The 23,838-nt window shown below is 35.6% G+C and overlaps 1 protein-coding gene across 3 annotated transcripts in view; it reads right to left on the bottom strand.

The window, feature by feature from the left end:
- The window catches only part of DOCK4 (dedicator of cytokinesis 4), a 231,122-nt gene that overhangs the window by 78,397 nt on the left and 128,887 nt on the right, over positions 1-23,838 (bottom strand). For all 3 annotated transcript variants that reach the window (XM_063396688.1, XM_063396687.1, XM_063396689.1), the window contains 5 exons: positions 23,011-23,136; positions 7,693-7,817; positions 6,019-6,181; positions 5,392-5,498; positions 4,667-4,823 (listed from right to left, as the gene is read on the bottom strand). In XM_063396688.1, coding sequence (XP_063252758.1) covers positions 4,667-4,823; positions 5,392-5,498; positions 6,019-6,181; positions 7,693-7,817; positions 23,011-23,136 — 678 coding nt within the window. The remainder of the gene's footprint in view (positions 1-4,666; positions 4,824-5,391; positions 5,499-6,018; positions 6,182-7,692; positions 7,818-23,010; positions 23,137-23,838) is intronic.

Raw genomic sequence — 23,838 nt, forward strand, 5'->3', positions numbered from 1 at the left:
CTCTCAAATGATGAGACCTTCCAACAACATATCAGCAGAAAATTCTCTCAGATTTTAGTGAAGTTACTCTCATCTCCACACCCTTCCAGTCCTTTAAAACAGAGATAATCCCAGAGATTTCTTCAGATCTAGTAGTATTTTCCACCTGCTCAGGAAGGGAATTCCTTCCACTATAGTGCAACCTTCCACTTCCATTTTAACTTTTATTTGCCTGTTTGAAAATACTTATTTCTAATCTACATGTTTTCTGTATGTTTCATGTGCTGCTTTACTGAACTGCTACATTTCCTCTTGATAATAAATAAAAAAAATAATTTGAAAAGAAAGATTAAGAAGTTCATTCTGGCATGATTTGTCTCTGATAAACTCATCTTACAGCACATCTGAATTAGTTACATGTTGATTTTTTTATCCATGTTTTTTTGTAAATACTTGCATAAAATTCATCATGGATGGATGGCCAAATTAACATATCTGCCCTTCCACCTGTCTTAAATGTAAGTTCTACATTTAATAGTCTTTGGACACGTGTTACTGCTTCACAGATGTCCTAAAAACCTACCTTCCTATAAGATTGAGAATTTCTTGTTCCATACCATTCAATATCCTAAAATAGGTCTGCAAACTTGGCTTGGTTTTTCAGCAGTTTTTCCTTGCTGAACTCAGACACATCTGCAGAGCTCCTTTCAAGTTGTATTCAGTAAAAGCCACACATATTTTTGACTGTTGAATTAAATAAATCCCAAACCCCTTTTTATATTCAAGTTTACTACTGTCACGCTTCACTGACCAGCTTTTCAGAAATTTTCAGTGCCTAGTGGTTTGAAGGAGAAAACCTTAATCACCATCCAACCCTTCCATCAGTTTAAGCTGAACTACAATCTAGCTGATCACTGCCCAGCACTGTGTTAGAAGGAGTCAGCGATCCTCAAGTGGCCACAGTAGTTATTGAAGTAAGTTAAGAAGTTAATAGCAAGTTTTCCTCTTGGTTCAGCATCTTTTTGGCTGCTTTCTACTACAGACTGTTTTCACACTCAAGTAATACTTGAACAACACCCATCTGTGTGTCATCTCTTTCCTGGTTTGCTCCAGGGAAGTTCCTCTATCCCACAAAAAATGAAATAATAATTTTTACTTTATTAACATTAAATAAATCTCCACCTATATTCAGATTTTGCCATAGGTGTTAATGGCAAACAACCAACATCAGATTCCACAAATATTTTGCTGCCTTAAGTGCTTTTGCTGGACACAGATTGTTTTGATGCATTTATGTGTTACATTTTTGTTTTGCTTCAAGCTGTGCTGGCATGGAAGAAAGAGATCCTTGAGTCACACTGAGTGACGAAGAGTCCCACACATGCATTGGAGACACAGCCCAAAGATCAAGGACAAAAGATAGGTGTTATTATTCGTTCTGTCAGGAATTTTTAAGAAACAAGATTTACAAATCCACTGAACTACATTTGTCTTTTGGATAATTAAATGTACTTCTCCACTCTAAGCCTCAGATCAAGCTGACGAATAGCAAGACTAGCTGAAGCTGTCAGTTCAGAGCAGGAAAAACACTTCACAGGTTTGCTGGAGGAACTTGGTAGAAAATAGTTGACACTCAATATTAGGGATTTGTTGAAGGATTTAGAAAGAAAAAGCAAATGTAAGACACTCACTTCAAAGAAGTGCTAAGGAGGAAAGACCTTCTAAGATAACATTAGTGAACAGCCCAAGCATAAATGATATGAATAGAAAATCTGACATGTGAACCACAAGGGGAGCGGATAGCAGTGTGTCACGTAGTAAGAGACAGGAGAATATAAAAGTGTCCCCAGAAATAGGCCCACTAGGAAATCATAGTTATGGAAAAGGAAAAAAGCCACTGGTGATGATTAATTTTGCTGAAGAATAAAAACATTTCCAATGCATTATCTTCAAAACCATCAAGGCCTGTATATTGAAAATAGACTACACTTGACCTATTATCCCTACCAAATAAAACACGTCTCTTCTCAAAGCATGTAATTTAAATCCAAAGAGCTAGGTTTAATAGAAGGTTTAGAATAATGAGTTTAAGGAAGTGGTTTGGGATGATTTTCCATCTCTCTCATAAAAGTCCTGAGACATCAGAAATTGGCTTGTTATGACACTATTACCCTTCAGGAGGACAAGACTGAATTTCAGAACCGGCAGTCAGCGTGTCTCTTCCAACAGGCTGCTTCTGTGGTCACCAACACTCCCCCCAAACTAGGGTTACTCAGAAAGCTGTCCAGTGCCACTTTGTTTTACTGATTCACTGGTTTTGTTTTTTTTTAATGCAGCTAGAAGGATTACACCTGTGCCATGCTGTATGGTGTGCTGCTCTGCTGCTGAACAGCTGCTGACCAGGGAGCACCGGTCAGTGCTGAAAAACAAGTGGATGCCAACAGCTAAAATATTCAGACTTATTGGAAGGATCTTGACTCTCTTGCAGCCACTGATCCCTATTACATGTCAAAAACTGTTTTGGTAGCAACTCAGTAGAAAAATACTGTGTTCTCTCTCACTCTTTCAGGGTTTTATAGAGCAATGAAAAATAACTACCCATCTAGGAATATAATAGACAAAAGCTAGTACACTTTTCGCTAGTATTAACTGGTTAACTATCAGGATCAAAAGGAAAAGTGAAGGAAAAACTAACTAGTAGAAAGATTAGATAAGGACACATTCTTAGCCATGATGAACGCAGAGACTCCTCTGCTCAGAAAGTCCCTAAAAATTGTTTGGAAATAATCCTAACAACCCCTCCGAAGTACCCAGGGTTAGAAAGTTATGGATTCCATCAACTAAGAGTCAGCCTCCGTCCCCCAGTCCCCATAATTTTAATATGCATGAGAGCTGATGGCATGTGGGAACAATCAATGAGAGAATGACAGCTGAGTAAAATTTCCCAGCAAGCGAGTAAAGCTGCAGCCTAATTCAGTCACACCCTTTACAAGTCTGGGTTTGGGGTCCTTCCCCACCCCATAGCCAGACAACAGAATAATTTTCAATTAATTTTCAGACTGGACATTGTTGTTTGTAAACAACAGGCAAACCTCTGAGACGTTCACAAAAATCTCCAAACTTGAAAACAAATTACAAAATAAACAGCAATTTTCAAAAATACCAATACAAATGTTTACTAAAAAAATTAAATACGCAGATCTTTTTAATCCTGTAATTTTTTGTACATAAGCTACATTCTCTCAGGGATAACTGAAGTAATGCTCACATGACCAAATATCCACATGCTTTGCTCTATGTTCATTTTCTGAGCATGCAATAGATTTTGGCAAATTTTTGTTTAAAAGAATGGGGATTTGGAAACTCACCAAGATGAACTTCCCAAAGAAGATCCTTGGAGAAAATATGAGCCTGTCTATTGAAAATATTTCCACCCTCTGAAGTACTGCTGAAATAATTGTTAACTCTTTCAGAGCTGAAAAGGGGATCAATATTATTCAGATATTCTACACCCTCTTACTCAGAATATGGTTAAAAAAAAGGAGGAAATTTTATGCCCTATGTCACACATCTATTTACATAAAGTACAAAGTAACTCCTGTACTGTAAACAAAAATTAGTACTAGAACCTCAGACAATAGGGCAACTATTTATGAGTGAGACACTAAAGTTCCAGGCAGCACTTTTATGCATGTGTAAGTACCAGTAGATTCATGAAATTTCCTAAATAAAGGCCTTTAACTGGAGCAAATTTAGTCTCTGATTCCCTATTAGCTACCTTTGGGAATATCTTTCATTACTAAGGTAATTGCTATGAAAAAATAGGTGTGTGCATGGAAACAAGCCTCTTACTGTTTGCACACAATTCTGTTTTGCACACTTGCTATTAAAAGGTGAAAATTAAGAGCACTGTTTCAATTTAAAAAGCTGCTCTAGTTTTTGTTAAATATCTACAATCAATTTGCAAGCAGTTAGCGATTTTATCATCATACACAGAAGATGGGTAAAGTCACAGATATTCACACACAAGAGAGATCAAAGTAACTATAAAATTGTGATTCTATCAAAGAATAGTCAGAAACACATTACCAAGCAAATACACAATATTTAGAAATTTTTTGGAAAACTGTTCCACATTTTTTTGTTTTAGTTACAGGTAGCTCAGTTATGGCAGGTAAACAGGAACCTCAAGAATTTTATAAATAACACTGGTAGAGAGTGTAAATGCCGGTACTTAAATCTGCTGCTCCTTATAGCCAGTGTATAAGGCTGTTTTAAGTAGTAGAAAATGTTTGTTGGTTTGAAGAGAAACAAAAAAGCAATATATGCCTAATTAGAAACAAAGTGCTACAGCCTAAAGCTGACAGTAAGTATCTCATAAAAACTCTACAACAAACAGATTGGGAGGTTTTATGAAGCAGCTGGGTTTTGGTAGTTGATTCCAGAAGTGCTGCATTTGATCCAATATCATGGTCATCCAAAAAGCATTCTTGAACTACTTAAAAAGTGGCTTATCATGATCCATTTTTTCCATTTGGATATAAAAAAAAATTATGAAGAAAACTAGTTCATAAAATAGATAGAATATAAGCTAATTTTGAGTGCATCCATGCTTGCTTGGCATGGAAAAGACTAGCTGTCATACTCATTTCAACTCATCATGTTTTAAATAATCAACATATCCTACCATTTTGTGTGAGTTTAGTGGAGCAGAGAAAGGATGTAATCCAGAAGGACTCTTTAGTGGCTTTTACTGCTTGGTTGTTGTTTCCTAGGGATATTCCCTTTGAAAAGGGGAGTTTGAGGTAGCGAGCAGAATCCTGAAGGTTTGCATTTTCTTCACACTGTGAAAATAAACCAGTAAAAATAACTGTACTGCACAAAACAATTGACCAGATCTCTAAATTATAAGAATCATCATTTTTCTGTCAGAAACTGAAGAATTTCCACTATGCCTGTTGCAACTTTGGTTTTAGAACATAGCATCAACTATTGACACTGAAATTTAACAAATTTGCACAAGTTATGTTAAATGAATAATTAAAAATTTTCATCTTGGAATCTAAACTTTATCTAGGGGCATATAAAATCCTCTGAACAAAGGGACAACTCTTGTATGTGGAAACAGAATTCCGCAAACTTAAAATAACTTACCTTTGTGAAATTCATTATAACACAACGTGATATAAAAGAAAGACTTAGGACAACCAGTGCACTGAAACACATACCTAGATTCAATTGCAGTTTATATCAGGAAGATGAATATTAAACCATCAGCAATGGATATTTTAATAGTGACAAGATTATCACTCATTTGATAATAAATACAGACTTTCTCAGCTTAATGTCTCTGGGCATTTAAAGTAGGTTCCAGTGGAATCATTACAGCTAATGACTGCTAATTCAAATTACCTTGTGTACAATTAGTTCATGGGTGCCATCTGGCAGAGTCCTCCCATTTTCCTGCATCAGAGGCATGAACGAAAAGCCAAACAACTTCTTCTCACCCTTTTCTTTTGCTGAAATGCATATATAAACAGCAGCACTTAAAGATAATAGTATACTTTTTAGACAAAATAAACATATACAATGCAACATAAGAAAATATACTGGAGCTGCGGCTAGTCAGACAAAGATTATCTTGAATTGCTGCTCCAGTTTGCATGTTGTCTTCTGTAATGTTCCTCTTTACCTCACTTTAAAATAGAAGGGAGTGCTCTGAAATAACTTAGGATATATCAACAACAAATAATGTACACCACCAAATACGCAGTCTTAGCAACATACAGAAGTTTATCCTCCTCTGTGAAATCTGTTTCATACCTAGGAATGCAGAATATAGAATCAGTCAGCAATTTTTACCTCAAAATCATCTCTAAAATGTTTCATAATGCCTCAAAAATTTTCCAATTTTCTAGGTAAAAAAAGCATTACAGAGGAAGTTCTTGCAGCTGTCTTTTCCCTGAGGCGATATGGAACCTCGTGTGCTGACTACAGTCGTGACAGGGAGGAGTAGCAGAAGTCATGAGCACCACTTACTGGAACAGTGCCGGAACTCACAGCGGATGTGAGCTCCTCTGAACTTATCCACAGGAATAGGAAGTTTCAGCAGCTCAGCCCATCTGGGGCAATTGTTATGATAAAGCACAAAAGAATGGTACTCGCTGGCTGGTGGCTCTCCAGAGCCAAATGAGATAAAATCCTAGTGAAGAAAAAATATGATTAAAGATACATTAGTTCACTGGTAAAATGTCATCAAGGACTGCTCTTCCAAGGAAACTATTTAACGCTTACATTCAAATCATAAATGCCAAATTTGATACTATGTTCAGTATCTTACAACCCTCAAAAAAGTAGCACTTTTTTTTTTTATAATTGCAATTAGAAAATTGCAAAAAAAATGGCAAGAATTATTCATAATTTAGAATAGAAGTGTTTAACAGAGTATACTGGGTGATCAGGGAGGCTTAAGCAACACATGTTAATAACACATGTGCTGAGGATTGCCATGACACATCGTGGTCCTGCCAATGTTATACCCCTGCAACAAAGAATGGAACTGAGACCAGAACAGCCCAGGCTCAAGACCTTCAGTCATCTGCAATAAGCCTGTATTTCCACTACCAGTGATATGTCCCAGCACTGGAAAATAAATGTGGATTCTGTGATCAGGAAGAGAAAAGTGTTCGCTGCGATTACAACACCCATGATGGACTCTCCATGTCAAGGCACATAAATGGATTTGCCTAAAGTCCTGACTTGGGGGTATCTATTAATTCTCTGTGGGAAAGGTAAAGTGTAGCTTTTGCAATTATAATCTCAATATCTCTTTTTTTTGTTTGTTTAATATATATACACACACATTTCTGTCTGTATATATAAAAATGTATCTATATTGCATGCCATGGATCCATATGCACAATTTCACTTCAGATACACAAACATGCAATTTGAACCAGGCTATTTGTGTAGCCTTTCTTCCTTCTGTTACTCCACAGCCCATGAAATCATGAAGAACATATGAAAATACTACTTTAAAATTTAAAACAAAAAAACCCCATAAAAATATGTGAGGAAAAGTTTGAATGTGAATAGAAATCTTTTTGGTACAGAAAAATTTTGAGAAACAGTCATCTATTAATAATTAAAATTTAAACCATTGCCTGTTGGTAAGCTGTCACCAGCAGCATCCAATAAAATTTGAAGATGAGAAGGAACATTAATTAATTTTTTTTTACTGATACATGGTGCTGACTTTCACAGCAAGGATCTCTGATTTATTAAAATAAGAGACAAAATTCAAAATTATCAAGACAAGTTGTTCTGTGTAACATAAAAAAATTGCATATTTCTAAGAAGAATTCTTAGGAAATACAAAATTCTTCCAAGTTTGATCTTGCTCCAACATTTTCCAGCATCTTAATGGAATCATTAATTATGTGGTTGGCAATTTTACGTGTTTATCCCAATCATGTCATTCATCGGAGAAACAGAATAAACATATTAAGGTGTTATACAGACATTTTATAAATGTTTTACGCAAACACTTAATTTGGAAATGGAAATACTTTGAATACCTAAAGACAGTAAAATACAAACATGTTCTTTCCTAACCATTTTTCTACTCTTCAATCGATGCCACAAAAGAAGACTCACATCTGAGAAAGTGTATCAAAATTAAATACAGCAAGGAAAAGCATAAAACAAAGATACCTTTAAAATTTGACCACTGTTGTCCACCACATGCATTGTCACTTCCACATTTCTGGCCACACTTTTCCCTCCTTTCTCAAATTCTCCTCTTTCTACAGTGATATATAAATCATTCCTCATTTCACCTATCAAAAAACCAAACAAAACAATGTGTCCAAAAGTCAGTCCAACTTGCTTACTTTTGCTTTTAATACTTAAGTAAATTTTCTTACAAAGAAAAGATTTTATCTTACAAAGAATAGTGCTACACCACAATATTTTAAGTTACCACAGTAACTTACCAGTATTTTTGGATTTTTTTGGATAAACAATAATTGTTTTCATAAACCAAGAAAAGCAAAAGATCTTCATCCCTCTCAAACCCCAAAGATTATCTGCCATCCTAAACCAATTCTAGAGGCTTCTACTCGTCTGTTAGATCTGTTTGGTCTTTACACTGCCCCCTCTAGCTATGGTGAAGACAGTGTCTAGCTCCACCTCATTTAATTCTTCTTCTAAGAAGAGGCAATATTAATGTACTTTCTTTCACATCTAATCATTACAGTTCTCTGTTTAACTGATTACAACTTTTTTTCTACTTAACCTCAAAAGGAAGTATATTATTTTGCAAAAAGGAAAAACCAAGAGATTGGCATTATTTCCGTTAGAAGGGCAGTCTACCCAGATTGTGAGCATTCGAATTTGTAATCTGAAAAATGTCAATATATTTCACATTAATAGAATGCTCCAAAGCTTATGAGGAAAAGGTTTGCTTAGTTTGCTTATTTTTGCTTGTTGGAAAGGCTTCTGAGAAATTAGACTCTTCATCAGGACATTTAAGCTATAAATTCAATTCAGAGACTACCTAAGTACCACATGGTATGTACAAGTACTGCCAGCATATTTTAATTGAAATTCTTTGCACGTTCATGCAGTATCACACTGTCTGTCAGAACATAAACAGATCATGTGGACAAGATCAATAGTAATTCTATTTTCATTTCTGTTGACACAAATTGCAGTTTGATGAAAAGAGGAAAGAGTGGTTGCAGCAGGGACAGGACAGGGGGAAAAGCAGTACTGGTGGTGACTGAAGTGCCATAGTAGAGGGAAGCCTCTACTATATTTAAAGATGCTGAATCTGTTTCTAAAGAGTGTAAGTTAATCCAGCTCTTGACAAACATTACGAGAACTACTTTGAAGCAAATGGACTTTCTTTGTGAAAGGCAGAACAATGAAGGATGGACAGCATCATAATTAGGAGAATTTTCTAAAATTATTATTTCTGGACTTTGTTGAAACAGAAACTGAGAATATATGTTTTTATGTAGAGAAATGCAAGTTTAGTGAAAAGGAAATATCATCTTTTAATAAGGCAGATTTTCACTCAGCACTGCTGAAATAAAGTAGGGTAGTTTAGTATATTTATAGGTGTGCCATAGGTAGAAGGCAACCATGGGATGTCTACTTGTATTGTGGGTAAAATTAATTATACTATATGTAGCATAAATAATAAATGCATCTTCAATTTCTAACTTCATTTTAATTTGCAAGTAGAATTTGACTTTCTTGAACTTTCCACAATACCCTCATATTTCACATTCCTTGCATTTTACTGCATGCCACTCTCCAGTGATTTTTAAGTAACAGAAACAATGATCTTGCTATAGTCATCTAATATTTTTATAATATTATTACATCACTGGATGCAAAATAATTAAATGATTCTACCAAAGCACAATCTAAATGATAAAGAAAGTTAGAGAAAAAACTGCCCCATCATGAATCCCTCAAGATCCATGCCCATAAACAAGGAGGGAAAATCTGCTACTGTATTACCTTATCATCAGTTACCTGCTGAAACAATCGTGGGCAGAGGCTAGAATACAGCCAGACAGAATCAACAGGACAAATACTAGAGAGTATTCACTTCAGAGTGTCTGAAGTCAAGGATGAAAGGGCTGAATTACTACTAAGTGTGAGCAACCACCAGATCAGTCTCTGGTTCCTGGTGGGAAACAGGTTTAAAATAAGCAAAAGGTGATGGCTATTCAGGTGATGGACAGCAAGACTTGTAAGAAGGAAAAAAAAACAAACACAAAAGCAATCTCTAAACAAAACCCAAACACAAACCCAAAGTTTTGCAAAGATGTTATGAATGTAAGTAATGTAAAAGGATGAAAGGAAAGGATGGAGAAATTGTGGAAAAAAGATCAGCTACAGGATATGAAACAGGCAATCATAAGGACTCAGGAAATCCCCTGAGCTGAAAATAGCTGGAGGCTGGGAGAGCATCAGGTAATTAGCATACATGCATATGTGCATACTCAGCCTTTACTTTTCCTTAGGATCTCCTTACAACATGGGAGCTAGATGGACCCTTGCTCTGAAGCTGTACAGCTGCTCTTACTGTTTATTCAAGTAACAAAATTAAAACTTAAAAACACATTGAGACTACCATTAAAACTACTAGATTATGATTATTTCTACATTGCAGTACTACTTCATTATAAAAATTCTGTAAGTTAGAACAGTATGGTTACCAAAGAGCTTGCAGCAAGTTTGGTCTTTGCTTAGCATATATATATATCTATATACTGGGCTTGGTTTTAACTAGTGCTGCCTGTTAGTCTCTTTCAAGTATTTTACATGGAGAAAAAATGACAACACACAGTATTCAGAAAAAGAAGTTTGTTATAGAGCATATTTGAGCAAACAACTTGTAGGTGCAGCAAGATCTCTCTAAAAATTAACTGGAATCCTGTGTACTACATTATTTTCATTTATCAAACAGAGTTATTTCAATTTTCCATGGGATCTTCACAGAAACATAACCATAAGTGAATAATAACTTCCACCACAAATGTAATGACTTACCCTAGATGTAACTCAGTGATAACTCTAAGTTTTCCTTTTTAAATAGAGTAAACTGGACTTAACTGAAAATGAAAATGACAGTGGAGTGGGATGACCTATTACTGGAAGTGTTCAAGGTCAGGTTGGAAGTGGCTTTAAGCAACCTGACCAAGTGAAAGACATTCCTGCCCATGTGGGTGGGCAGAGATAATAATCTTTAATCATCTCTTCCAACTCACACCAGCCTATAATTCTATGCAAAAAACAGGAGAGGATTTTTTAAAGAATTTGGGCTCCATAGAAGTGGAGGCTTTTAAAAATTGTGTTTCAACGCATTTGGTTTTTTTAAAATTCAAACCTGTTGTGTTTTGCCTTTTTAACTGCCAGAAGAAATCCAATCTCAGTGAAAAAAGACAGAGATGTAGGACATCCTTTCTCAAATATTTACCTGCTGTTGTCCTAATACAGCCTTGGCAGAGTTTGTAATTAGTGTCATGAAAAGATAGTTCAGGTGAATCTTGCCCTGATCTCTCTCCATTCAGGAAGCTGTGCTCTGTTTTCAATGTCATATTAGTAAAAGAAAATGCCTTTTTTTGCCATTATCATGCACAGCAAATAGAATCTAAGAAGAGAGTAAGCCTCTTATGCTACATGAGGAACAACCACGTTTTATATGAAAATGAATAGAAAAGTAGAAGGGAGATGATTGAAATAAACTGGAAAATTAATTTTACAAAAGTAAACCTTGGACTATGCATCAAGTACACAGTCTGTACCAGGTGAATTCAACATCCACTTCCTTTCCTCAAAGTATGGGTTCAATGTGAACTTGTCTCCTGTCTGGAGGCACAGAGATATTTCACTATTGATTTAAAATACCATTATTACCTGCAACCAAAGTATAAGAAAAGCAACTATATTGAACTTGCACCATTCAGCTATGAGTCCTGACGTAGGAAGTGAAAAGGCAGAGGACTTCTACAGTGTTACAATAAGCTTACATAGACAGAGGTTTGAAACAGAGTTGAATTTTAGGCCTCGAAATATTTGGAGCATAGAAAGTTTCTGAGCTGCAAAAAATATAAAACAAGCAACTATTGTATGCTGTAAGGTGTACGTGTAGTGTTTATGGGTTGGCTTAAGTGACACTTGTAATCTTTTAGCATTAGCCTAATGGCTAAAAAACTTTTAAAAGGCCTTGTAACAAAGAGAACTTTGGCTTCTGTTGACATGGCATGAGTTTTACCATCTTTTATATCTCTACCTTCACTGAGACTGAATAAAATAAAAATAATAAAGAATAAAATAAAAAAACTCATGGATTGCCTCTCAGCCACCCCATCCCGCTATTGGTGATTAGATCCAACATCCTGAGATGTTAAGAACTTTACACCATGTTCCTGACAAATCTTTAGCACAGTATTCGAATAAATGCATTACAAGTATAAGTTCATAAAATCAAAAAATCAACAGGTTTATAAATATCAAGCACAAAGCCTTATCAGAAAACAGCTGCTGGTAAAAAAGAAAATGGATTTGACAAGTAAATGTCAGCATGGAAGGAAAATTAGAATAAGAATCTAGAAAAATATATTTGGATACCAAATTTTTAAATTATTTCACTACTGATATAATGGCCTGGAGATACCCTAATCACTTTCACTCTCTCATTGTAAAAATGCCATTTTCCAATCTTCAACAGAAATTCTCACTCCAAAAACTGAGATTGTCTGTTTAATCTAAGTTAGGGCATTCTTTTGTGGCCACACTTCCCATAAAAAAATTCCAAACTCTCTATAAAGCATTCAAACATCAACAAATTGCTCAATCTATCTATATTCCTTTAACTGATCTTTTTTATTTACGGCAACTATAATTAGACATTTGATTATAAGAATATGCACCATTTTTCTGTTGGATCTTTACCTTCACCAGTACACCAGACAGATTAAATCAACTTCTTTTCACCAAGGTGGTCAATTACCATAAGCAGCACTGAAAGGCCAAGTCCTGCTGGATATCAGAGTTCTGAGGTAGATTTTGGTGAGTGCAGTTGGTATCTTCAGCAAAATTACCTGCATGACTCAAATAAATCTTATAGATGTATGTGTACTGAGACTTTTTACAGTATTACACTTCACCAAATATGAGGAATCAACACAGAAATAGGAAGGGAACATTTCAAATAGCACAGTACCTCAGATTTCAATTACTGGTTGAAAACATACCTACAGAATTAAATCTCTATCAGACAAGAGGCTTTAGACGTGATGGAAAAAGCAACACACTAATTCCAGCCCATTTCTGTGTTGAGAAATACAGTGTCTCCTTCTCCAAGCTTGTTTCAGTGAAAACATCCAGTGGCTGTTTTCAGCATGAAGTTTGGTACAGGAATAAACAACTAAAAACAATATCAAAAATTGTGCTCAGCTTTTGAAGAGACAAACCTACCTCTAACTATAATGATAGTGAATGGTATGAAAGATTCAGACCACTTGAAAGCATTTGTTTCAAAAGAAAGGAACAGCTCATTTCTCCCTGTTGTGATGGAGCATTTCCATTCCCTGACCCCTGTTATGACAGGGGTTATTTTCAGCTTTCTGAATTTAGGGCATCCAGACTGTGAAATAAACATGCAGGGAGCAACATCCAGTTAGTAACATTCTTAGCCAGAGTCAAAACCCACCGTAAATCAGCTTTGTCTAGGACTGTCAGTTTTCTGAGTAAGAAACTATTAAATAGTGAATCACACACATTTAAAATTGTTACACATTTTCTGTGCAGCCAAACCACCCAGGTCTCCTTAGAAGTCAAAGATACTGCTAAACATGAAGATTATGAGCTGAGTCGACAGAAGCTGGAGAAAAGCAAATTAAAGAAGTCATGTATTGCATTTCTATGTTATCTGAATGATTTCACTGCTTAAAAAGCTGCTTATCTTGGTAAAGACACTTTCTAGAAACTATTTCAAGAAAAAAATGAGGTTAACATGTTACAACCAGCATAGGTAAGAGAGAATTGTTGCACATTGGGTGAGATGGTAAACAACAAAGAAGAAGTAAACAAGTTGGTGTTGGTCCCTATGAGATTGGGAAGTAATAATCTGTTTCTTGGAAAAAACAGAACTGTGAGGATCAAAGAGTGTATCGAGGGAAGCTGTTTGTTCTTCTGACAACCATGCAATCAATTGTGTTGAAAAGGGGTATATTCTGTCCAAATATAAGTGACCCAATAAATCCAACACTTTGGGACTTCTTAGTTAGCACCCTATGATTTCACTTTCTCACCAAAAGCAGGCTGACAAATTCTTACAAGAGCTTCTAGTATTAAGTGTGAGCTAAAGCCATATAGAAACTGAAATTCCACAGAATATAACAACAACAACAGTCAGGCTGCAGTGGAGTGAATACAGACATAACTTTTTGTTATGTAGCACAAGCTTTCAGTGCACACTCTGCATGGACAGCTACTCTGGTATGTGGATTTAATTGTAAGTGAAAGGTGTAGAATTGAAATGTCTGGATTGCTCAATAGAAATATGTACAGCACAGTATTGGCAGTACCTGACTCTTCATATGGTCCTGCCAATACATTGCAGCTTTTGATCTGGCAAAAAAATCTTGAAAGCACTCTCCATGGGCTAGGAGAGAAATACTCCAAACGCGTCTTGCCCCAGCTGTAGCTGTTTGCCAGGTACATTGTAGATCAAGAATTTTGGCCTATGAAGACGCAAAAGCTTCATGAGTTCAATCCAACTAGAAATAAATTGTACAAGGGCAGAATGGAAGCAAGGGACAGAGACCTTATCACTATCAATTACATGCAAAAGTCTAATATTAGGAACAGGAGGAAAGGCCAATTAAAGTCAAAAACAACCACAAGAAGACTGCTGGAGGACACAGCTAATGGGGGTCAGCCTTCCCGAACCTGCCAACTATAAACTACAACTATTAAATAAGCAGTAAAGAGAAAAGAGCCAGGAGTAATTTCCAGGCCGGAGACAACAATGTGTGCTCAGGGTACTATTATGTCCACTGCACAGTTTTATTATGGGATGGCTCCGCAGGCTCCCTTTCCATCATAGATTGGAGGCTCTATCATCACTATCAAGGACCTGTGTACAAGCACTGGTCTCCTGCTGCTCCCAAGCTGGACCCATGTGTAAACTGCCCCCAGCTCAGAGAGGCTTAACTGCTCCCACTGAACCTCAGGTGACAGGAACAACTCAGATAATCACTAGCAAGGAGAAGGTCAGATCAGGACAAGTGTCAGGAGAACCTTTGTATGAATGTGTCGTTTGTACTGTTGTTTTTATAGAAACATTTGCACCTAACCTAAGCATCAAAGCAATGATCTTTCATCACAAAATTGTTTTTAAACTTATACTGAAAAAGTCTTGATTTGTAACTGCAAAACATAACAAGACTCTTCTCGTATTTCAAACACATTTAGAACTGCAGAATATCTTGTAGCATATTAACATGAAACAAGGTTTTCAAGCAGAAGATAGCTGTCAAAGATCAAAGATAGTGTTTTTGTTAGAAACAAGACTTCCAGTTTGCCAGTTATCCTCAAAAAGCTTTCTAGTGAAATAAATTTCAATTTGATTGTTTAGTAGGATAACAAAACACAGCATGACTGTATTTGAACAAGCATCTCTGATAGTTACTGCTGTCCTGACAGCAGCCACTAAGCATACAGAACTCACTAGGAGCTTTTGTTTGGAACTGCTTTTTTGAAAGCTTTGCTCAGAATTGTAGGTCCTTTAGAATGAATTGCAAGAGAACAAAAAACATCATTTTGTTTAGAGGAAGTTCCTGTTCATTTACATCTATGTAAAATACAAGCTAATGAGATGTTTTATACCCTAAACATATCTTGACTAGCTCTTTAAAAATTCTGAGTTCTAGGGACTGAAAATTTCTGGATGTGGCACAGACAAAATGGTATTAACCAAGAATGTAAATCTTGTGTATGAAAAACATTTTAGAGAAAGAGAAAGAGAAAAGATCATTAGAATACTTTGTAGAATGAGAAAAGAATGCTGTGTAGCAACTGTCAGTAGGTGGATCTTATTAAAATAATAATTAAAAAAAAAAAAGGTAGAAGGTGATTTTAACTTTTAACTTGAGGAGAGGGCTAAAGAAGCTTAGTAAAGCTTTCCCTCTCACTAATCCCTTTCTGACAGTCAAACTTTGATGATTTCACAGTCCAATTTCCACACGATGAGCTGGGACATCTTCAACTAGAGCAGGTTGCTCAGAGCCCTGTCCAATCTGTCCTTAAATGTTGCCAGGGATGGGACATCTACACTCTCTCTGGGCAATTTGTTTTGGTGTTTCTACCCTGTTTTAAAAAATTGGTGCAAATCTTCCCTTTTTCAGTCACTGGGTACTCTGTGTGACTGCCATGACTTTTCAAATATCATGGCTTGGCAACGACCTCAGCCAATTCACTCAGGACCTTGGGATGCATCTTGTCACATCACACAGACTTAAGAATTTTCAGATTCCTTAGGTGGTTACTGTTTTCCTACAGTGGAGGGAACTTTGCTCCCTTCAGTCCCTGCATTGAGGTCCACTGATTTGAGAGGCTGAGAGACTTACAGTCTCTCAGAGACTGAGGCAAAAATATTGTTGAGTACCTCAGCCTTTTCTTCTCATCTGTTGAGAACAGTTTACCAGTCAAGTTCATCACGAGGAGTATGCCTTGCTTTTCTGGCTGAAATACCTACAGAAGTTCTTACTTTTCTTTGCATTCCCTTGCTGATTTCAGTTTCAACTTTGCCTTGGCCTTCCAGACCCCATCACTACACAACTGGGCAAACTCCCAATATTCTTCCCAGGATACCTGTTCTTACTTTCACTGCTTCTGCATTTCCCTGCTGTCCTTTAGTTTGACCAGCATGTCTTCATTCAACTATTCCTTTTGCCTTCCTGATTTCTTACACATTTAATTTAAAAACAAAAATTAATTTAAAAATTTCAAGTTAAGCAACCTATGATTATTTGTGAAAAGTGTAATACAGAAGGATGTTATCTGAGAGAAGGGCATTCTTAAGGACAGCAGCTCAGGAACACACATAGGCATGCTGCACTTCACAAAGAATTTCATCAGTGTAGAAAATGAAATCCCATTACTGAAACAATTTCCTTTTTGTTTTGCATTTTAGAAGATACCGAAAGACTGACTGGCTGCTTATCAGGGAATATATTCAGCACTTTTAAAAAGGGGGGCAAATCTCATTGACATGCTTGAAGCTGCCAGTGAACATGTTTGAGTTTTAAAGACTCTGACAACCACCAGTCAGTCAGCTGTCTGTTCAGTGCTTTTTCCCCACAGAGCATACCTTCACTTCTTCATTACTGAGGCAAAGAGCAACCAAGAAAATCTGGTACACATTCACAATATTTTTGAGTAATATATATACAACACAAGAATGAGAAAATGTTTTATTTGGTGCTTAAATACATAAATACAAAGAAAAACTCTGAGACTAGGACCTTCTGGGTGATATCTGACAAAAATTATTTGGGGCAGGTTGTGTATTTAAGTCAATGTTTAAGTATTTTATTTAAGTATTTAAGTATATTAGAGGGGATTGGCAGAAAAATTTAAGGCAATTTCAACTATTTATATACGAGCAGCTAGTTTATATATTATGACAGGTATTCTTGTTTATATATGGGAAACTTAATTAAAACAACTCTGCATACGTTAGAATTTTGGGAGCATTGGTCACTTTGGTAACACCACTGCCTTTTTATTATTAGATTAAGAAGACTTGGGCATTTAAATCGAAGACAAACTAATTTTTTTAGTACTTTCCTCAGTTACTTTACTTTCATTTTTAATAAAACATTATCTACATTTTCAGCTTTACTGTAGAAACGGTTCAACAAGCCCTAAGACAGACTCACCAGAAAACATCTGATTAAGCAAATGAAATGCCCTTTACAAGGACTTCTCAAAAAAACCCTTTCATATTTCAAACAGATTGTACATCTACCAGGTAATACCCAGTTGTTCTGTGACTTTTTTCTCTTCCTTTTAAAAATGAGATGTAAAACAAGTTGTTTTGAATGAGTGAGAAATAAAAGACTTGCCAACTTTTTTCAACAGAAAACTTTGACCTGTTGACTTTGTCTAGGTTCAAAATAAAGAAAATATTTCCAAAATAATTTTGAAAGACTTTTTATTTTTACAGAGCTAAAGCATTAGCTTATCAGTTTGCCAGTGTTACTCACCTGATTTATCAAAAAAACCTTCCAAACCATAACTATCCTTGCATACACTTTCCATGCATCACTGCTACTTATTCTATACTCAGTAGAAAGCCAGCTTATTCTTCAAACACTATAAACTACAGAATACCCTTTCCCCCATTCTTCATTTCCAGATACTTTAAATCAAGGGAAGTGCAGTTAAATTCTGGCTTGTCTTCCCTTCCCATAGTTCTTTTCTATTTTTTCCCTCAGTTTCTAATGAACAAAAAAAATAAGACACAGGCAATGGAAAGGAGAAGGAAAACAATACACAAGCTCCTTGCACTTATCTAACCAAATATGTTGTATCTTTCTTTTCTCCAGTGACTTGTAGAAATGTTAATTCCTTCAACAGATAGGATTAAAGTTTTTAAAAAGTATTAAAACAGGATTTGAAAAGCAGAGGATATTCCCCCTAGAGTACAACAGCTTTGTGAAAGGTCAAAATGCAGGGTGTGTCTTTACTAATTTACTGCTTAAACATTTTTTATGTAACTAATAAATCCAGTGGTAGAAGTTAAATCTAAACTGTTTGTACTTCATATAGTATAAAGAAGTTCAGAATAATTCACTCCACTGCTCAAGGGAGAAAATTGTTGAAGTGTGTCAGACACAGATTTCTTCTCCTGGAATCAACAGCTCTTTACTAACTCCATGCTCACTGGCAGATACAGACACTTATCATGATGAAGACAACATATTCCATAGCTTTCTTTACATTTTGGTCTTCAGAATCTTTTTTTATGTTTTGAACAAATGAATGCCTCCAGTCAAAAATCACATAATTGAAAATTATTGTTATCAAAAAGATAGCATTTTGTGAGACCATTTGTATAAAAAGACAAAGATTCTATTTCTAGTTTTATTTTAAAAAAGCTTCTGAAAATGGTAAGAAAGGTTGTGAGTGTGTACTTGCACAGGAAAAGACCTTTTAATAATCCAGATGAAGGCATGATTAGTACATTCAGTAGCTTTGAAGGACAGGATCTGATGAGATTTAACTGGACAGCAAAAAGACATTAAATGATGTTAAAAGGTGACAAAGGTAAAGCAATGCAGATGTGATGGTAAAAAAAAATCAATTACTTTTCTAATTTAGGCATATGAAAGCCTGATGTAGGAAACTTAAAAATGCAGCAATATCCCAGGGACCTCATTCTATCTGCTAAATGAGCAGAAATTGCAAGAAAGGAAAAGACAATGCTGAAACAAAATGCAACTTTTAATCTTGGACAAATAAGTCTGAAAGAATGAAAATTCCACTACAAAAATTAATAGTGCAGCTACATGTAGAGTCTTTAGCAATGCTATTTGTCAAAATTTACCACAGAATTAGAAAAGTACCCAAAAAATCCAGGTTAAGTATTACAAGCCGAGACGTCTCTAGTCAGGCTGACTAGCCCAGCTCTAGGTACCAGTACAGACACTACACTAAGCTTATGAACAAGGTGAACTGTGGTCAATGTAGAACTGTTGTAATGATGCACAATGTTTTTACATCTTCTAATATCATAAGAGTTTAATAATTTGGATGGACAGGAAGAAATATTAACTCTTATCCTTAAATCAAGGCATATGGTAATCAGATAGCAGCAGTGGTAATGGCACCAGTTCAGATCATAAGCTGAAAAAAAACCGGCTATAGATAACTGATACCCACCTCTGAAAGTCTTTTGAGATGTCAGCCAACAGGCCAATTGTTTACTCACTAAAATATGTTTTATGGACAAAGACATTTTGAGCTGCTGTCCTCTGTAAGTTACAGAGCCTTTCCAAATCAAATCCATAGCTGTTTTAAGTAAGAATTATCTTGTGGTATTACTATAGACAAAGCTGCACAGAGGAAGTTTGCAGGCAAAATTCCAGGAAGTAGGGCTTGGACCTCACTGAATTGCTTAGAGAAAAAGGTATTCTACAGGAAGACAATGAGAGATCTTTATGTGCTAATGTCTCATAATGAATGGATTTTGTCTTTGAATGTACCAAGTAGTTAAGACAACAACTACCAGTAACAGACCTAGCACTGTTAAAAACAGTAGCTTAAATGAAATAAAGCAGATATAATAATATAGTTCTGATTTGGAATGCACAACAAAGGAAGACATGCACCTGTATGTATGCTTACTACACAAAAATTCAGTCTGTTTACAACGAGGAGGCAGAGCAGGCATCTAGTGGAGCCAGTTAAGTCCTCATTTAGACAAACAGCTGTGCTAGGGTTTATTCCAATTCTAAAGGCTCCAGACAACACATATTAGTGATCAGGCTTATTTATGGAATTAGGTATTTTCCACAATGGTGCCAAAGAACATGTACTCACACATTTATAACACATAAACATGAACAGCACTGAAGGCATGCACTCATACAGGTGCTCTAAGTCAAATTGGGAAAGAGAGTCCATAATACTGAACTCCACAAAATAGCAGAAAATCTGGTAAAAGTATGCATAGAAAAAGGGCTTTCACATTTCATTACCTAGTATGCATGTAAATTTAACTTAGAGTGCTCCTCAAAAATATACTACATTTGTAAATATCAAATGCTAAATTTCATGTAATAAATAATGATGTGGCTGACAAGGAATGGTTAACACAGAAACTCAGTGTGTTATCGCAGTTGTCTTCCAGTGTTGTACAAAGCTTCCTGAGAATATTGGCTGTATATCTGAAGACAACCACAGTAGAATGCTGGAGTAGAATTTACCAGTGCTTGTATGGAGTTTGCCCCAAAATCCTGGCCAAACCTTGAAAATGCATATTGATTATATTCACAAGTTGATACTTTCACTGCCTGTCTCTCTTTTGTTGGCTATTTTGTGAGTTATTTTCAAATACAGCCATCTACTTCATTTCCTAAAACACTTGGAGTTTTTCATTAAGAAATTCCAAGGGTCCTGGATAGTGTATTTTGTGGCTTCATCCTGTCAAGCTGCAGTAACACAAGAAGCATTACTCTATAAAAATATTATTATTGTCAATTCCAGTTTGGCATGTATGCTGATCCCAGTTACTTTTCACAGTAAAGCCTCCACAGAGAAAAGGATTGATATGACAAAAAAAGAAGGTCAGAGAGAGTTTAAATACACCAGAATAAGAGAGAGACTTAAAACATGGCATTTCTAAGAGAGATACTGCAGTTTCGCAGCATGAAGCATTGCCTATTGAATAATTCAAGAGAGTCTTATTCACAACACTAACCTAAGTGCTAATTAGCCACAGCAACACCCTTTCAACAAAAATATAAAATAAGATCTAATTAATTACCATTTCTAGTGGCAAAAGATGAAGTTGTGTAATTTATCTGTGAAAGAAAAAACAATACTAGAAGAAAAATAAAATGAAAGGAGAGCTTTGAAATAAAAAAAGTATTTCAAAAGCCAGGTTGCTGAGGGCATTTCAGGGCCTAGGGCATACTGCTCTGGTTAGTCCTTGAAACCCATCATTACAAGACTGAGATGATTATTCCTCTTTAGGAGAAAACCCTTCTATGCCAGTTAACACGGAAGCTGTACATTATTTAAACTGATGCATGCACACAATTGGACTGAGAACACAGTATATCCACATACACACAGAACCCATATATATTTTTAACTAAAACAGTGACAAAGTGAACCTGCATAATTGTTTGAAATCGAGTCAAGAAACTCCTCCAGCAGCTGATTACACTGTACTCTGCTATTAAATTTTTATTTTTAAAGTTTAGTACATCACATTATTTCTCAGCTGGAAAATGAGCGTTAAGAGTTTTATTTATAGAACATAGCAAATTTGATAACATGAGCAGCAGGTCACTAAATCATAGTTAACTGGAGAAGTGATTCCTAATTGGAGTTAGAGTGTGCTCAGTAAAACTGCTTCCACTGTTATCTACACACTATCTACAAATTTGATTGAAATTTCAAATCCAACAGTAAAACAACAAACAAAGCCTAGCTAATGAGCCATAAAATTTCAATTGAATTGCTTCCGCTAGGCATATATATATGTATATAAAATACCTTCAAATTAAATGGCACCTGACTTAGGTATTTCACTATTCTAAATACTGCAGTCATACCATTTTCACTGTAAAGCCGAAACTGTTTTATTAACTTGTTTTATGTGCATGTTTTAAGTGACCAGTAGTGCTGATCAAGGATGCAGCAGGACAGATGTTTAATTGGCAGAAAGCACACAAGAGTGAACTCTCAGTTGTCAAGTTTCAGGCAGAAGTTCAAGAGAAATACATGCCCACAGCTAAAGCTGAGTCTCATTACTGAGTTTGAAATGCCTATTTAAGACCTCCTCAATTAGTGAAGTACAAAAGCTTATTTATTCTTGCCTCAGAACCTCAGTTTACTTCTGATTTAGGTCCACAGGAATGCAAAACCAGATTTTTATATGAAGAAGATAGTCTCTATTAAAAATCTGAAAGTCATGAGGATGATTTACATTTGAGAAAGTCAAGACTGTATGCATGGATTCAGCTGAAACTAAGATGTGAGCTCCTCCCTGCAACATTTTTCAGTAACAACATAACACCACAATCATGCCAAACTGATCTGCTTGAAAGTAAGTTTTTCCTTTAAAGAGATATTTGCTTCCTAATTTCCAGCAACCCATTGAACTTTTTAAAAATTTCATTTCAGGTATGAAGCTATAAATTGTTTTACAATCTTCTTCCTATATTTGCTTCTTCACGTTCACACTGACACAATCTTTCCACCTTCCTTAACATTGTTTTAAGTACTTGCATATTTTGTCATATAATATAAGCAAAATTAAGGCCCTACATCTATATTATTATCCATTTCCAGTCACTTCCAGTATTGGAGACACAAACCTCATGAAAACGGAAGCTGTACAGTGCCACTGAAATTCTGTGAGTCTTTATTTAGAAAGTTTCCAGCTCCTATCTTTTTATCTGCACAGAGCTCAGCAGTCTTGCATTCAGTCATCTTCACTTCTACCAAGTGAGGATCCATTTCTCTAAAAAGGCTGCTATAACCACGTGCTTTTTGACACTGACATAGTAACTATACAATAAAATGTAATGGGGCCACTGGGACACCATTTTCTACAATCTTTATTAAAAATAGTAACATAAAAAGCCTCAGGAACCATTTAGGAAGTTTCAGAATACAGCATTCATTTGAAAACCAGCTGAAAATCAAGTAATTTCTCATAAGTTCTTTCATTTATTGCTTATTAGGACAGTTTTCTCTTTAACTTACCAGGCATTATAATATTAGAAAAACCTAGTTTCCTTGTTATGGATACTCCATGGGTAAATCTGGATGTATACTCCCTCCTAATTTGTTCTATGTCTCCATGAAGCAACTGAAGAGAAACTGCCAGACCTGAAAATGAAGAGGAAAGCAATGAAAAATTAGACAATCTAATAGATTATTATCAGTACTTCTTAAAAATTTTATATACTTGCAAGTATATGTGAATTGAGAACAGAAAATTCAGAGAAAGTTAAGTAATAATAAGCCATCCCACTTCAATTTCTAAGTGTATTTGCAGAGTATCAACGTCCAAAAATCAGTAAAGACATGAAAACAACTACTCATGAAAAAGCATTAGTAAATTATTACTGATGTGTAATTAAACCACAATGATATGTATGAAAACTATCTCAGGAGGGACTGACTAATGTTTTAACTAAAAGAGAACTAGAAAGAGGTCAATTTTGAGAAATTTCAGAGTATTTGCTACTATTTCAATTTTTGACTTCCTTCAACACAATCCTGCCTTTACTGACATGCAAGCAAAAGTGCACATACAATGGTCCGGAGCTATGGGTGAAACACAAAAATCTTATCAGAGTGTATCACTTTATATCAACCTGATATAAAGTTATACAATTTATTCACCAAAATCTGAAGAAAAAGATTCTAGTAAACTAACATAGCATAACCGGTAATTTTAGGAACAGTAACTTCATAATGACAATTTTTTTCAACATTCATCAGATTTAATCAACACTCTTTCTAATGTTTGCTAGAAGACATGCAAAATGCAAGGGTGGCCATATAATAATTTTCCAATTTTTATTC

The sequence above is a fragment of the Prinia subflava genome, chromosome 4 (genome assembly GCF_021018805.1).
Source record: "Prinia subflava isolate CZ2003 ecotype Zambia chromosome 4, Cam_Psub_1.2, whole genome shotgun sequence".
Taxonomy (NCBI): Eukaryota; Metazoa; Chordata; class Aves; order Passeriformes; family Cisticolidae; genus Prinia; species Prinia subflava.